Source organism: Carya illinoinensis, chromosome 7 (genome assembly GCF_018687715.1).
Source record: "Carya illinoinensis cultivar Pawnee chromosome 7, C.illinoinensisPawnee_v1, whole genome shotgun sequence".
Taxonomy (NCBI): domain Eukaryota; kingdom Viridiplantae; phylum Streptophyta; class Magnoliopsida; order Fagales; family Juglandaceae; genus Carya; species Carya illinoinensis.
Genome location: NC_056758.1, coordinates 10649489 through 10667300, shown reverse-complemented (window position 1 = coordinate 10667300; position 17812 = coordinate 10649489). Strand labels below are relative to the sequence as shown.

The window sequence follows — 17812 nt, the reverse complement described above, 5'->3', positions numbered from 1 at the left end:
ATTAAACAAGAAAAATTCTAGTACTTAATTATGACTTTCGTTATCCGCTGCATATTTCTTCGTGCAGATTTGTTACTTATACACACTTGGCATTCGTCGATAGGATGGTGACCCGTGATGTTATCACCCAGACGTCTCGATTTCTCCATATCCATGCGTGAGGATTTAGGACGTCACATTCAATTTAACAGAAATAATAAATATTCTAGAAACATGTCACGGCAATTCTTCATTAACAATAATCACGCATGAACATGACGATGGGAGGTGATTACGTAGTTAGGGTGTCAGGAAGGATAAGGTAATGAGTTCCAAGTACTCTTCCACCTACATCAGGGAAATTCTCATGTCCGGGCAGGGGGCCAACCGTCCCATCAGCATCTACATGCATAGGATACTGGAGGAGGTGGCTCTTCAATGGTGTGAATTCTGCAGTTGAAAATCTGTTCCAGTTATCTTCAGCAATCTCATTCACTGTCTTCACACATTTCAAACTCTCTGGCTCCTCGAAGCATGGATACTTCACGGCAAGATGCTCAGACCACAGTGACATTCTGTACCCATATACCTGCACGTGTGCATAGTCGTAAACCATTTTCTGAATACAGTGACAGCGGAGTTCTTGTTATTTGTTAGAGAACCTAAGCAACAAACCTAACGTGAAAACACAGGTCAAATCTTAGAAAAAATTAATCACCATCATCACTCTTCCTCTCTCACCAGCCACACCAAATTGGCTGCCACTGGACAGCCACCCAAAGGAAGAAAAATATCTATGTGAAACACATTATTTAAGTGTCTCATTGTTTCCAGGAACATCCTCCAAGCCCAAGAAAGAAGTTGAAATGAAAACTTTGGAATAAATTAATAAAGGTCAAGCAAGACAAACTTTACAGACCTGACCGTGTGGTTGCTTCTTTCTTCCAGCCCAAGTGTGATGGGGTTGATATGCAGCCACAGCTAACTCTGTGTCCTTTGAACCAGCCATGGATCTCTGGTTAATATTGGCAGATCCCACTATTACGTATTCATCATCAACAATCATTCCCTTGGCATGTACATAAATCATAAACCGCTTGGACTTTTGTGATTCCGAGACCTGAGAAAACTTTAATTATGGACAAATAAAAACGATTTTCTTGCAAGATATAAAACAAAATTGTATTTCAATGACAAGTTAATAACACAACATATCAGGATGCATAAAATTTTAAAATTTTGTGAAACCCCATTGTATCATAGAGAGAAAAAATAAACAAAGTTTAAATAGAACACATCTGAGGAAAAACAGTAAAATGGAAAATGACATGACAAACAATTTTGAATATGATTTTTTATTACATGCAATTTGCAATATATACGGCAAGATAAAGTGTTGTCCTGTTTAATAAAGAAACGGGCACAATTCCTATAGCTAAGAATTAGAGACCAACAAGATCATTCCATTGTCCAAATACATCCAAGAATAACAAAAAATTCTGAGATTATTTAGTATTCTAGTAATAAAATAGAGCAAGCCCCATTCAGAAACTAGCAGACACGTTAAAAGGGCAAAGGTACTTTGAGAAAGAATCAAAATAACTGCAGCACCCACGCAACTAGGCAGGATTGGCTCAAGAATAAGTAGGGCTAAAGGCAAACCCAAAGAGGTCCATTCTTTCCTGTGCCTTTTAGACAAAAGAATTCCATAATTGATACATGTAAATAAATAAACAAGCAAGGGAAGCTATTTGTTAACTATTCCTTAGGACAACAGATTGAACATGTATGCTGGCATCATTCAGCTAAGAATAGAATTTCATATTCTGTTTCAGGCACTAATAGAGATTGATGTTTCACAGGCACTGCTAATATCCATGTAACTTTTATTTTAATGCAAGGAATCCCGGAGACTGCAAATGCAACATATCTTTTTACCCAATTGAACCCTGGATCTGTGCAGCGCATCCCCATCATTAAAATCAGGTAAATCATCGCTTTTCACATATGAGAATGGCCCCTAGAAATTGTTTGCATCCAAGGATTTGAAACTTAGACTTGGGCCAATCACAAGGAGTTACACCATACTAACATAACGACAGCACGGTCTTCAAAGATACTAGATTATCTCATAAATTAAAGTATAAAAATTCATCTTACAGGTGGATTGGTTTGAGAAAAAAAGTTGAGGCTTTAAATTTTAGGGACACTATATTTTAGTGTATAATTACTGTGAATTGCATCTGAAGGCAGCAGATATCAGAAATGAAATAATTTCATAGCATTAGAAATTACAGACCAACTAATTCCAATAATCATGACAATTTAGAGCAACAGAAAAATAGAATTCCTATGGACTATTACCTCAACACCATTATCACTCGACGTTTCCTCGGGAATGTTTTCCCGATTACCAAGGCAATAGAAATTGAGAAAATCTCGAGGATGCGAGTCCACGCGTCCCGTGGCTTTCAGTTCTGTTGCAACTATATTATACATCATTTGCATTGTTTGGCTCTGCAAGAATAAGTGTGCAAAAGCTAGGACGTAAATTGCATTGCTTCTCTTGTTATTATCTATATTAAATGCTTTTTGTACTTTCCATGTAACACCTTCATATAAAAAACTAAAACCAAGAAGAAAAATAAAGGATAACATGCAGCCTATCTGGGTGAGTCTAATAACTTGGTGAATTGCAATCAGACAGAACCAGGTTGCCAAGAATACAGCCTATTGGTCGGCGGCAAAGTAAGGGGAGACTACTCTTAAGGGCTAGAGAAACATGTGAACGGTGCAAAAGCTAGGACGTAAATCGCATTGCTTCTCTTGTTATTATCTATATTAAATGCTTTTTGTACTTTCCATGTAACATCTTCATATAAAAAACTAAAACCAAGAAGAAAAATAAAGGATAACATGCAGCCTATCCAGGTGAGTCTAAGAACCTGGCGAATGGCAATCAGACAGAACCAGGTTGCCAAGAATACAGCCTATTGATCGGCAGCAATGTAAGGGGAGACTATTCTAAGGGCTAGAGAAACAGGTGAACGGTGCAAAAGAAAAAAATACTTAGTTAGTTTTTTTTTTTTTGGTTTTTATTGTCAGAATGTACCAACTATCTATAGCTATCTTGTTAGTCTCAAAACATGTAGCAATATTTCCAGTGTGAATAGTTCAGAAATTAGATAAAGAATTACCTGCCAAAAGAGAATTTCTTGCATGGTTCTAGATTTTGGATCACCCTCAGGCCACATTGGTATGACAATATACACAGCGAATCTCTCATTTGCTCTAATTTTACTTGCAATCTTTAATGCCAACTCCATTGGGATTAGATTATCGACTCCTGCTCACACAATGAAAGTCGAAGACTTGAGAAAATATTCTATTGAAAAAATAAGGAAGATATTTGGTGTTCAGAACATGATTTTTATCCAAATATATATATATATACAGGAAATAAGAATCACAGAATGCAAAGGCCACAAATAATCTTAAGGAAGAATTGAGAAACAAGCAAGCCTGTCCATGCATTGGTGAAAATTAAGTGCAAATGTAGCAATGACTAGTGTCAAACCTTGACAATCTTAATCAATTTTTGTGGATAAATTAGCATGTGGCAGCATTAAATACAGATATTAATGTGTAAGCTAGTCCACTAGGAAAACAGATAGAAAACATAAATATAGAATCTATTTCTCAACATAAACTGCTTGGATTCTGAGATCTCAAGAACAATAGTCTTATAGTAAATACTCGACTAAAAGAGAATTTTAGTCCAAGGATGGAAACAGGATTGTATAGACAACTAAGTAAAACAGCAAGGAGTAACAGAGGTTTATAATTCTGACCTGCATTTTTATATGATGGCCATGCATACGATGATCCAAGAAAATACTGATTTTCAATATATATGAAATGTTTAGCAGATCTGATCGCCTGGATGTATCCTGTTTGGATGCTTTTATCTATAACCAAATTTTTGGAGCAAATAAGGTTCTGCAGTAGAAAAAGGTTAATATGAAATTAGGGAAGTATAGAATAACGTACAACCAATATAATGGAAGTATAGGTCTCAGTCACAACAAAGAGATGATGAAAATCTTACCAATACAAATTGTATTTTCAAAATAAAGTTAACAATGTAGAAAAATATAAATAAAAAACGGAATGAAAGGGGAAAAAACAAGAAGATGAATATCATACACCATCCTGTGCCTTGATAGCATCATCTGCTTTGGGAAATCCTTTCACTGATCCTGAATCAATGGATCGAAGAATCTGCAAAGTCAAAATAAATGCACTGATATTGAATGGAATAATTGGATCAAAAAAGGAATTTCTCATCCTTTTGCCAAAAACGAGTGAACTTTTACTCAAAAGAAACTAGCAAATCAAACCTGAACATGCCAGCGTTCAGGATCATGTTCACTGGAAACCCACAAGCTAGGATCATCTTTCGGAACAGATGTAGTACCATTCTTTAAGTCAGATACATCAGGACTTTGTATCCAAGAGATGCGTTCAATTTTTATTAAGGCGTCATCTTTCCAATGGGTGGCAACCTTTTTTAGTATTCCAAACTCTTTCCATCTCGTTGCTTTCCTCCAACGCTGCTCAAAGTTTATAAGAACATCATATGCAGCAGGCCCTTCAACTTTGCTATGCAGGTCATGCCATGGTTGCCTAGGAGCCTTAGTTCCACGCTATTTGCAGAAAACAAGGACATAAAAAAGAAACAATTGTTACAGCATTAGTGCTAGTTGAGCAAGTGATCAATATGAAATACACAAGGAGACTGTAGAATGCAGCCTAAGAAATCATTAAATCAAGGTAAATTCAATTTCACACTTCATAACTTTAAAGAATGATAAGAAACAAAATTCTCAGTTGCATACTGGTATGTAGTACAAAGATAGTTGACAACAGATAATAGAGAAATAGCAGCACTGGAGCTAGAAAGGACCCGAGTTAATAATTAATCTACATAAACTTTATTCACCTAAAACTTATACCCACAGAATCACAGCTACGATATCTATTGTTGAAATGTCACAGTTCTGTCAGTTGGAGGAACAATATGAATATAACTTTTAATTGCACCAGAGAAAATTGATAAATAGTGCCAAGTATTGTTCTCTTTTTCCAGATAAGACAAAATCTCATGAATAGAAATTCTGCTTTTGTAGCATCTTTGTATAAATGATAATGGACAACATAAGAAAGCTAATTAATACCTTCATAATCCTGGAGAAAAATACCTAGCCAGAAGCCTCAAATTCCAAAGAAGATGCTAATTCCATCGTATTATATTCTAGGAATTCCCCTGGCCTATGGTCAAAGGACCATGAGGGAATCCAACAGCAACATGATTTCTACCCTGAATCAAGACGGACTCAAGTGAAGCAATATGGTAGAACGCCCAGCCAAAAATAAGAGGAAGCGAAGCGCCCCGGGGGGGGGGGGGGGGGGGGGGGGGTGGTTTGGGTTTTGGGGTTGAGAGAACGTTATATGTCAAGAACTGTAACAAAGAAACTATAGATGCCTTCTCTTGCCTGAAAGAAATGATGAAAAGGAAATATACAATCATATTAGAAGGTACACAAGATTCAGCAGGATCTCTTCTGGACTGAATCAGATATGAGTTTAGGTAGCAGCTACAGGCCAGTCGGGTGAGATTCTTATTTTTACACCCATTAATGAACATTTGACACGTAGAAGCTTCACCAAGATGAAGAATAGAACCGCACGTAGTGTATCCAATTTGCCCCTCTTCCCCACTCCCAATTTGTTTGCCTCTCCAGGCTTTCCTCCATCGCAACATGGCTTAGGAAATAATACAGCAAGAAAGAAGCATGACCTGCCTTGGCCAACCTCTCCCTAGCATGAGAGCTACAAAAATTTTTCATCACTTTCGAATTATACAGATTGCTTGGGGGCTCTCTTAACATCACTTGTAGGCAAGATGCCACAACAAGATTTGCCGTCTCCTACCATAAATCCTCTATTTTCCTCTACAATATTCCCTTCAGAAATCCCACAGTACCCCATAGCTAGAAACCTTCCCACCCACTTGAAACCAAAATTCTTCTACTACGTAGCAGAACTACTACCTCACAGACCACCGTAGCTTTCCTCTCAGCAATCCCCACGTTGAAAACAAAAAACCCATAGTAATTTCTCCTCATACCGGACCACCACCTCGCCGGAAACCACCACAAAAGACACTGCCTATAAGTCTTCCCTCCACCCATGCGTGCATCGACCCATCTCTCCCTATCTTTTCTCTCTCCACTGCTAATAAACAACCCGTGTGTTTTGCCCAGCCACCATCGACCTCAGAGGACATCGAAGCACCACCCACGCTACCAGAAACTGCAAGCCAGTCACACCCTGTCAAACTCGCACCTTCCCAGTAAGCCTACTACCGTTCGCCACCCTCCTCTCCCTCTATTGCTTCGGTGGATAGTTTCTCTCTCTCTAAAATTACTCTCGCTCTCTCTCTCTCTCTCTCTCTCTCTCTCTCTCTCCAGCTTGTGCCGCTAGTCACTCTGTCAACCTGATCCACTACTGCCGCACCTTCTTCTCTCTCGAAGAGTCCATCGCGGTTTTCCCCTTCTCTCAAGCCCTCTATGTCGTAGCCATGTGCTTTCTAAAGAGCTTCCACTTCTTTTAATAAAAAATGGGCCTTGGGCCTTAAGCCCATTCGGCCAGGTGCTTTGTATTCTTAAGAGTCCTGAATTCCCCACATGGGCTTATTATAAACTGGAGTTGTAGTGTGGAAATACATAAGAAAAGGGTGAGATATTTTCTCTTAACTTTATCATGTTCGAGGTGGTGAAAGGGCTAAAATCAAATTCTAGCATGATGTTTGGTGTTATGATCCGCCCTCGAAGGAGGTTTTTCTTGAGTTGTCCAAAACTTGTCGGAGAAAGAGCTCTCCACGGTAGATTATGGGCTGCTATACAACATTAGACAATGAAACATCACTTTCATTCAGCATGAGACTAGGAAGTGGAGTTGTTTTCTTCATTCTTCAACCATTTGTACCCTATAAGGATGGAAGGAGGTGATGAGTAAAGATCTTGTGGGTTTCATCTAAAGAGAGGAAGTTTGAGATCAGAAATTTTCTTTGAAATGATTTATTCTTGCTCTTAAAAATAAAATAAAAAACTTTGAAATTGTGGCATTTGCAGGAAGAAAGCTCCTTCGCAAGTGGTGTTTTTGGTGTGGACAACTATTGTTGGGGGGATTTTCCCGAAAGCCCCAAGCCCACGACAACTGACCCAAACCAGACATAAAGAGGATTCCCTAGAGGGCCTGTGAAACCTTTCCCAGGCCCGCAGGGTCTCTCAACAACCTGAATGGGACCCGCAACCCATGAAGGTCTGGCATGCCTATCCGGGTCAGGATAGGACGTTACACAAAGCGTGAGAAGCCAAACCAAATGAAAAGGAAGGAAGCACGCCAAAGAGAAAGAACAAGACTCCAAAGTAGCACAAGGAGATCACGCCACATTAATGACTGGTGTCAGAAGGCCACACCGCATTAAAGATGGTATGGCGGATGGAGCTCCGAGAGGACTTCCCTTCTCCCCAAGTCGCAAGGCATGGCCTTCTAGCCTCAGACGCTGGGTATATAAGGTCCCCCGACCTTCAAGTAAAGGGATCAACTTTTCTTTCTAGTCTTATTCTCCCTACCAAGCATTCTTATTTACTAAATCTTCTACTTCCCGAAACACTAAAGGATTATCGATAACTTAGGCATCGGAGGGGTCCCAGGACATCCCAAGGCCTCCCTTTTCTACTCTCTCTCTCCTTGTTGTCGTAGGTCCAAGAAACTGAAGACCCGAACCGTTAAGAATCCAGCTCAAAGGCATACGAAACACGTCGTCAATAGCGGCGCAATCTATAGGATCCGATAATCTCTAAAAAATGTATCCTTCGTATACCTGTGAGAACCCTTTCTCAGTTGGTGTAGGACCAGGAAGAACAAGCCTCAGTCAATACAGAAGCTAGGCTAGTAGCCATGTAACAACTTGTTGAACAACTCACCAACGAGATGAACGTTCTCCACGAGAAAAACCAAGCCCTCAAGGACAACAATCAAGACTCAGTACACCATGGAAATCCAAGTGCCAGCGAGCACCAGGAATCTCAAAGGGAAGAGGAATGTGACAATGACCAAGAGAAAAGGAAGTGTATGCAAGACAAGCTGCGCAATCTCAAAGGAAAGTGCGAGGAAATGATGAGAAATGTGGGGAGCTCATCTACGGGGGAGAGCGGGTCTAGCCCTGAGGTTAACTGAACATTAACTCGTCCCGCCATGAAGAAGAGTGGGCGCAGCACCAGCCTAGCCCTCACTCCTCTTTCCTGCGACATCAACGGATGGGAGCGGGTTCAATCACAAACTGCCTGAACAAACTACCTCCATGTGAGGGTCAATAAGCGGGACTAGCTCTAGGCTAGCCCAACCTCCCCCATGGGGGAGACTGAGTCTAGCCTTGAGGCTGCCTAAACATTACCTCATCCCATCATGGTAAACTGATGATTACCTCCCCAAGGGGAATGAATAGGGAGAGAACAATTTGAGTCACCCCTAACCCTCTCTCGGTGGAGTGCGAGATAGTCCCAAGACTACCCGACACAACCTCAGAGACCACCTACCTCAGACAAACAAAGACTTCGAATTTCCCCACGTCAACGAGGCAAGATAGGTTGGTAATTGTCAAATGAAAGTCTATATCTTGATTCCAATTTTGCAGTGCATATGAAAGGATTTCTGGGCGAGTTTAGGCTTACATGTCGTTCGACCCCTCTCGCCAAGCCCAAGGGTCGACAAGGCTCGCTCAGTCTTACATATCGTGCGACCTTCGCAAAGGATTTATGCAAAGTCTTCTGGGCGAGTTCAAGCTAGCATGCCATTCGGCCCCTCTCGCCAAGTGCCAGGGTCAATGAGGCATGCCCAGTCATACATACAGCACGACCTCTGCCAAATTATTTAGGTCAGTTCAGGCTTACGTGCCGCTTGATTCTTTGCAAAGGATTTATGCAAAGTCTTTTGGACAAGTTCATGCTTACATGTCACTCAACCTCTTTTAAGAAGCGCGAGGGTCAACAAGGCATGTCTGGTCTTACATACCGTGCGACCTCCACAAAGGACTTAGGAGAGTTCAGACTTACGCGCCGCTCAACCCCTCTCGCCAAGCGCAAAGGTAAATGAGGAGCACCTGATTTTATATCTCGTGCAACCTCCACAGAGGATTCCTAGGAGAGCCCGATCTGACATAACGCGCAACCTCCTCGAAGAATTTATGTGATGCCTTTGGGTAAGTTCTAGCTTACATGCATGCTACACGACCCCCATTAGAAGTTATAAATGAACTCGACATCACATGCCGCGCCATGCCCAAAGAGGGATGCGGGCAAGCTCGGCTTAAGCTCGTAAAGGGTTTCGGACCAAACATTACCAGATGACAAGCGAGTAAAGAGGCCATTATACTCTGCGGGGTGCTACCCAACATGTGGAATTGCTCTGATGGCACGAAAAGTTATTTGTTCGCCAAGTTAAAAGAAAACATCAAGTTTAAACAAGCAACCAACATATTACCACTCGCAAGGAGTATGTGCAGAGTATGAACAAGCAAAGTGAGAAGAAATGACAAAGATTAAAGCCATAAATAAAATAATATTTTATTCATCAATTATCAAAATCCTTACAAAGGGAGGGTTACAAAATATCTACAAAGAAACCATGTAGAGAGAAAAAAGCCAAAAACAATCCTTGAGCAGGGTCAACCTCAGCGAGGAGCCCTACGGTACCATCGGCAGACAAAGACGGTGTCGATGGGGTTGCCAGAGGGGCACAATCCCATAAGTACAGGGGAGCTGAAGGGTAGGAATTACCTCGAAGACGAGCTCAATAAGCAAAAGGGAGAGAAACAGGCTCGGTCAACTCAAACTCCCGAACCACGCAACCATTGAGGACAATTAAAATGGGGAAACCAGTCTAAGTTAAAGCTGCTCCCACACAAGCCTAGGGCCTATATGGAAGAAACAAATAGAGGTTGCACCCCATGGTCACTGCCCAAATCAAGGACTGCAGGGTAACGAAGAGATTTAGTTGAAGGAAGCCCTCCCCCCAAGCTCAGGGCCCCCTCTCTCTCCTCCCTTAGCCAGCGAGGAAATGCCTAAACCAGGGCGGGCTCAAGAAGTCAGAAATCTCCTTCGCCTGTAGGCCTGAGGGATAAGCCTAGCTCCATCTCGAGTATGAGAATGACTTGAGATGTAATGACGGAACATGAACTACACGAGGAGTTCTAAGATAGGAAAATCCATTGAACGGCACACTTGCAAGGCTGGATGCGCACCATCTTTGCAAAGCACCTCATAATGACGAAGGGTGACATGGTTTTCAGAAAGACATCTTTCGAAAGCCTCAAAAGACTACCACACACCTGCCTTCACAAAACCCCACTGCAGGATACAGTACCAAAAGGCCGGCCTAAGGCCAGAAGACCCATCGGAGCCAAAAATAGCCAATAGCAGCTCAGTGCAAGGGAAAAGAAAGCTTTGAAGTGCTTGAAAAGCAGGAAGGGAGAGTTGATAGCAAATGATGAAGGCAAATGGGACTATTTATAGGCAATGGATGACGGTTTGTTCCCTAAGATTCGGGAAAGCATGCGTATCCTAGAGCCTCATCAAATCTGACGTGAATCTCGTGAAGAGCCCAGCATGAATCTCAGAGCATACACGACTGGAGTTATCCGAAGCCATAAACACAGGGAGACTAACGGATACACATTACTTGCCAATTGCCCAAGATTCTCAAACGAAACATCGAATAATGAACCAGTCTCATTGGAAAACTAAAGGTCATCGTACAATGAGGAATTTGAAAGAACGAAATACAAAGCATCCCCCTCAAAAAAGGAAGTCTTCACGACAGGCAGATGAACAAACCGTATAAGGAAAAGTAAAAAACACAGAAGGGCAATCATGACATAAAGGAGATGTATTAACACAAAAAATATACATACAGGGGTAAAGAGATGTGTGGCATCCATGATCTCTATAGACAGAAAACAAAGACAAAGAGTTACATCACAGCCTACGAGAAAGGAAAGAAATGGATAGACACGACAACAACGCCAAGCTGGGTCAATCGTGGAAAGCCCTTGAGTCCCCCTCGGGGTCAGTGGGGCCCGCCTCGAGAGAACCATGATCCTGTCTAGGCTAGGTGGGGTCAGCCCCAAAGCCGCCTCCTACTAAGCCGGCACCGGCATCACCCCCAGGAAGAAGGTCAGTAGGATCATCGTCCTCCAGGAGGAATACATCCGGAATTATCGCTCGCCCGATCTTGTCAGCATGATTAAGGGCGATCGGATTAGGCTCGAGATCTTTGAATTCTACAGCTTGCAAGTGCGCCTCCAACTCTTTAGGACTCTCTTGAGGGTTCAGGATGACATAGTCATGCATCCTTTCAAGACCCTCCAGGTACCTATAAGACCAAGCTTCATCCTGAATGTGGAGGACCCTTCCCAACTGTTCGCTTGACTGGGTGGCAACCTCTTGCACCTGTGATAAGTCATTCCGCAGATCTCAGATGACTACGTGTGGGTCAACTATCCTTTTATGGGTTGCTCCCAACTCGGCCAACACCTCATCCTCTCAAATTCTGGCCATGAACAACAAAGCTCTTTGGTCTTTTGCGATGGTCGACAAAGTGGAGCGCTTCTTCTCCAGCATTTTGACCTGTTGGGCATCAAAATCTCTAAGGCCCCTCAACTCTTAATTCTTTGCTTGGAGTGATTCATGTGACTCCTGAAACTTGCTCAATGACTCATGGGCTTTCACGGTCCACTCTCTGGCCATAGCCAACTTCGCCTCCAAACAGCTTCTCTTCTCATTCATTCTGCTGACATAGTGGAGCGTCATCATCACCAAGGACCGAAGACCCAGGTTCTCCCTCTCAATAGCCTCTCAGCCAGTCACTATATGTTCGGCCAACCTTTTGACCCCCTATGGATTTTGAAGTTAGAAGAGAAGGCTAATGAGGAATAGAAAGGAAGAAAGCATAGCTGAAGAAAAGAGAAAATCTTCCGTAGCAACTCAGACTCACACTCTAGAGCCTCCTCCCACGAAGTTCTACCCTTAAGATGGGGAGAGGCTAGGACAACTTTATCTGCAGCTTCCAAAAAGTAAGAGTCTACCCCACCTCCCGTAGGTTTGCCCAGGACCACCTTTTATGGCATACGGCTAGAAGAAGCAAGAGCACTTGCAGTTGCCTACAAAGGGGCAAATACGAGAGATGGCAACCCTTCCTCGCCCCTAAGAATACACCGGCTTCCCTCATTGGAATCCCTCGGTGCCACCACGGCCTTCCTTGGGCTTAGTAGGGTAAGTGCGGGAGGTTTGATCATCGCGGCCTTCCTTGGGCTCGGTGGGGTAAGGTGGGAGGTTCAATTGCCGCGACCTTCCTAGGACTTGGCAAGGTAGGGAACACATGCTCGGCCACCAACTGGTCATCTTTTGTAGTGCTGACGCTAGTGTCCACTGGTGGCCCAGCAGCAGCAATAGCAACAGACGAAGCGTCGTCCGTAGTGACTCCATCGCGAAGTGATCTTTAGGCAAAATTGCCCTTTTCGACAAACTCCAAGTCCACCACAAGATGGCTTGAGACCTCTTCGGACTCAAAAGCCTCGGCCAGGGATCAAGCGATAGATGACAATGAAGGAAACAGCTCCACGTTCAGCTCCGGGGGCGGTTTCACCACCCAAGTTTGACAATGTGTCTTGTCCAGAAGAGCGCCCAAAAAGTGCATGTTAACCAAGTTTGCCTTTCAGGAAGCATCCTGTGATCCTGCAAGAACACTTGGATGCCTCAGGCCAAGCTCCACAACTAGGGCCATAGGAGAAAGGGGCATGTTGGATGTGCCCAGATTCACAGACTCTCATTACCCATGACGCCAGATTGCCATCAGAGAAGATGAAGAAGGAGCAAAGGGTCCTGCAGAAGCCCGAAAGCCAGGATGCCTAGCACTGCCTTTGGGAATGACGGATCATCCCCACTAGGCTCCAAGCGGGCTCTCTTCCCCTTGCCTTCAGAAGGAAGGTCCAAGGCTCGTTTCCTTGAATCGGGTGATGAGTGAATGACGATACCGCGAGTAGAAGGGACGACATGGCCTATCAAGGGGAGGAAAGCGGCAAGATCATCCTCCCTAAGAAGAACCTTCGAGTGAACAAGGAAGGGGTGCTGGGTCGCCTAGTCCTGAATGATCTCAATGCGATGCAGCTCGTCCAGCGTAGCAGTTGGGCGCACAACCTTGCCGCTTGGCATGACATCCCAGGAAGCCTTGATTGGGAACTCGGCGTGGCCAACCTAACCGACCATGAACTACCATTTACAAAGAAAAGAGGACATCTGACAATCACCATTATGGAAAAGACAGAACGACCGACCGCCATCGAATATCGGGATTAAGTCCCTGAGAATAACAACGGAAGAGCCAACAGATCCATATTGCTAAAAACTCTTTATATTTTTTTTTTATAAGTAAAAATTTTATTCCACGAATGAAATAGACGAAACCCATGTACACAGGAAGTATACAAAAGAAACACCTAAGAACATTCAAGAACTAAAACAGCAAAAACAAAAACTCATGGATTGTCCCACCATTAAGAGCAATGGCTGAAAACCAAGAAAACAAGGAAAACATAAAAACTTTCCAGGGAAAACAATGGCTAAAAACTCTTTATAACTAGTGGTCATCTAATATGTTTTCTAGTTATCTAGATTTTATGTATTTTGTTTTCATTCCTCCCCTAGTCAAGTGTCCTCTCCATATGTTGTGTCACTTCGCTTTTAATGAAATTGACTTGCTAATAGAAAAACAAGGTACAAAGACTAATAGATGCTACAAAACCTTGATTACATTCAAATGATATCGTGATGCAAATATAGTAGTTAGAATGTTCTATAAATAGACTATTTTGCTAGAAACTTACACCAAATGTTATATTGTGGAAGTCATCATGAAATATGGTGTCAAGATCACGGAATAGTCGGTGCTCAGGTGTATCATAGCGACCATCACAAAGATCAATCCCTCCCAAAAATGCAGTTATCTTACGATTATTACCCGTTGCTTGTGTGTCAACAAGGACACATTTCTGATGATGAGTAAAAAGGTTTCCGACAACCTGTATAAAACCATCACATAAGCAACTTCTGCAAGTTATTCATATTAGAATAAGGTAAATAGCATTATAATGATAAAAGAATACCAAAATATAGAGTATTAATGAATTTTTATTAGTAAAAATGAGATACTTCGAATACACAAGTATAAAAATAAATGTTCACCTAAAGAATGGAAAATGCTGCATACTATACTTGCAGCTTAATCTAATCTCGTCATGCCGACGTCATATTGCCCATCAACCATTGAGTTTTTTCCTTTTTCTTAAAAAGGAAAGTTATGATTAGGGGTGTCAAATCGTGTTAACGGGTCGTATTCGTGTCGTGTCGAAACATGTGTATTACAGCTAATGGGTCAACCCGAACACAACCCGTTAAGGGTTTCGTGTCAAAATTCTAAACCCTAACACGACCCATTAAGATAACGGGTTGACACGACACGACCCGTTATGACCCGTTAATGGATTTTAAGAAAAGGTAAATACGACACGACACGACACGACACGTTATGACTCGTTTAACCCAGATAGACACGAACACGACCCATTAACCTGTTTAACCTGATTAATTTTATATAAATATTAAAATCACAATGTCTCTAAAAAAATATAAAACTAACTACAACTACAAATTACAATCTAAATAATAAATATATCAAAATTAAAGTCCCAACAAAATAACAAACTAATAGTGCTGCAGTGCATAATTAGAACACCTATGGTCCTATACAAGTCCAACTATTCTTGTTACATTACAATTGAATTAAATTTAAAGTTGAAAACTTGAAAAAGGCAAAAAAAAAATCAATTTAAACTTAACGGGTCAAATGGGTTGACCCGTTAAGCAATCGTGTCTTAACGGGTCAACCCTTTTTGACCCGAACCCGATAAGACTAAATCCGTTTTATCGTGTCGTGTTCGTGTTGGGTTAACGGGTCGTGTCACAAATTGCCACTCCTAATTATAATGCGATGGCTGATGAGTGGTGCCACATAAACACAATGGAATAGGAGTAGGGTGAATGTGTAGTATATATAGATCAACTTCCTAAAGAATACATTCTATGCGAAGTTATTACATAAACAAGGATTCAAGAACCGATACAAATAAAATTATGACTAAGCCAGACAACGAGACTAGTAATAAATGTTGAAAATGGACAAATACCACACCAAATTAAATAATTTAAAAAAGACAAAGTCAAAGTGAAAGAGAGGAAAAAAATTGACAATCTCCGGGAAAGGTTTTTTTATTTTTTGATAAGTAAGAAAAAATAACGGGAAAGTTTTACTAGATAATGAAATAAAGCTCGCCTGCTGCTTGATAATGCCCATCTTACTGCTGGCGTAGCGAGGTGACAGCACACACGAGACCGATGAATTCTTGAAGAATTTCTTGGTCTCTTCATCATGCGTCGTCATCACTCCTGGCTGCAATCAATGCGAATTTCACATTACAACTCAAGAACCGCCTAGTTTTCTCAATGCAAAAAGATTGACGGTAACATCAATTGCCCTCGTGATCATCTTTAGGACTGATGGTTCAATACAAATACGAAAATCGTACTAATATCATCATATACAGAAACAGGACCGGCTCTTCCTAGGAAAATTAGGAAAATTATTTCAAATATTTTTCTTTTAAGAATGCACTTCTTTTTTATCATTAGTTTAATATATAATGTAAAAATTATAAGTAGCAAAATTTATGAGTTGGACAATTCATGGAACACTTCACTTGTCTGCTCATCCAGAGATGATAGAAGAACAATATCTATCTGAACCATTAACAGTAAGAACTATGGTTTTCAAAACACTGCCTGAAAAATTATCCAAAAAATGGAGGAGAGGAAGGGATCGTATCAGAGTCAAATTACGAAATGCACGGCATCATACGCACCGTTTGGATGAAGAGCAAGTCGCGGGAGGTTTTATCGTTCCAAACCAACAACAAAACCCGCACGCCTTCTTCGGACTTGTACTTTAGCAGGTCACCGAGTGTTAAATCCCCACCGCGCGGCAACGAGCGGGTCGGCTCCCGAATCAGCTTCACCTTGTGGTAAATGGACCAGCCAACGATGTAAATCAAATGGTGAGCCTCCGCGATAGCATGGCAAATATCCTCCCAGCATGTCTCTTGCTTGAAAGTCTTCCCTTTCTCCAATTCTATCTCCGGCAACATGTTTTCCGGCATGTGCGCGTCTTGGTACAACGTCAAGTGGCATCCTTTCCTCAGCGGGAAGTATGTGTGCCTCACGCCCTTGTGTTCGGGATCTCCCGCGATGCCATGCTGGTACAGCAGGTTTTTCTCGGAGGGGGTGAACTTCAACTCGAGTTTGAGAGCAGTTTCCAGCTTCGGCGGCTTCCCGGAGGCACCTATTATTGGGAACCAGCCGGAGATGAGCTCGCCGGACTGGATCTTCTGAGCCGAGATCTTGACTGTGCCGATGATCTCCGCGCCGAAGATATCGTCATCCTTGACCTCGAACTCCAGGTTGACTACTTGGTGCGCCAGTGGAATGTGGAAATGCTCGTTCCACTGGGGGTCCTGGGTGTTCTTGAGGACACGCGTGCGGGCCAAGGTGACTTGTGGAACCGTCAACTTGACGTAAGGGTCGCTGGTAATGATCTTGCGGTGGTGGTGGATCTTGTGGCCGTCACCACCACTGTCGTCGGGATTTTTGGCGGTCTTTTCGGGGACTTTAATAGTGTCACAGACGGTTAAGCAGCGGCGGAGATGCTGTACCACGAGGTCCATGTTCGGCAAACGCCGGGCCTCGATGATTGTCAGTTCGAGGTCACCGTAGAGCCACGTCATCAACTCCTCGTCTGAACGGTGCTCCGCCATGGAGATGCAGAGGTAAGAACAACGACGGCGATCACAGTACCAACTGCCGTACTTTTTCCAACTAGTAAAGCATGAGAAACAAAGAACACTGACAATGGAAAAAGGATCTGGTCTCTTGCTTGCTACAGAGAGTTCCGGTGTCGTGGGGATGCGGGGATCAGTTACAAAATTCAACCCTTAATTAAAAAAAAAAAAAGTAGTAAAAATGGATGGTTTTAAAGCTGAAGAAGATTCTTCGGAATGGATGTTGTTTGTGTGGGGGGAGAGGGGAGATTAATGGCGATATGAAGATAAGGAGGAGTGGGACAAATCACTTAACGTTTCGAAGAGGGGTTACGGCCGGGTAACAGTTGCATAAGAGGATATAGATTATAGAGACTCGCTGAACGTTTCGAAGTGAAAAGTGCGCGAAAAGAAAACTTGAAAGGACCCCCACGCCCCATGACCTTTCCTTTCTACTCTGGTTTGAACTTTGGACCCGTTGGTGAAAGGGAGTGGGTGGCAGCTTGGATAAAAATGATACAGAAACCCATAGCCACAGGTGTTGTTCCTACGCACTGTCTCCGAAACCAAACTTTCTGTCTTTCAATCCTTAACCATCTTTAAATATAAAATAAAAAGGCTCTTCGTTACACCAATAGAAGGTTGGTGATAGTTTTAATGATCGGAGCTATAAATATAGAGAGATTCTATACGAGTAATTCATAAAACTCATGATACTTTAAATAGCCGGTTAGTTTATTAGGATGTTTTAAACTAAGATTGATTGGGATGCAGCGGTAAAGG

The 17812-nt window shown here is 42.3% G+C and overlaps 1 protein-coding gene across 2 annotated transcripts; it reads right to left on the bottom strand.

Annotated features, from left to right (window-relative positions):
- Positions 1 to 164: 164 nt before the first annotated feature.
- Positions 165 to 17592, bottom strand: LOC122315659 (phospholipase D delta-like). Of its 2 annotated transcripts, none has more exons than XM_043131717.1 (10): positions 16079 to 17592; positions 15493 to 15609; positions 13988 to 14182; positions 4380 to 4685; positions 4186 to 4260; positions 3831 to 3978; positions 3177 to 3325; positions 2344 to 2496; positions 899 to 1108; positions 165 to 568 (listed from the first exon to the last, which is right to left on the bottom strand). In XM_043131717.1, exons 1-10 carry the CDS (start codon positions 17024 to 17026, stop codon positions 272 to 274), a joined length of 2598 nt encoding a protein of 865 aa, XP_042987651.1. In that variant the 5' UTR covers positions 17027 to 17592; the 3' UTR covers positions 165 to 271. The 2 variants fall into 2 exon arrangements, with proteins under 2 accessions (XP_042987651.1, XP_042987653.1); XM_043131719.1 differs by having other exon boundaries at positions 899 to 1099; positions 16079 to 17587.
- Positions 17593 to 17812: the final 220 nt, after the last annotated feature.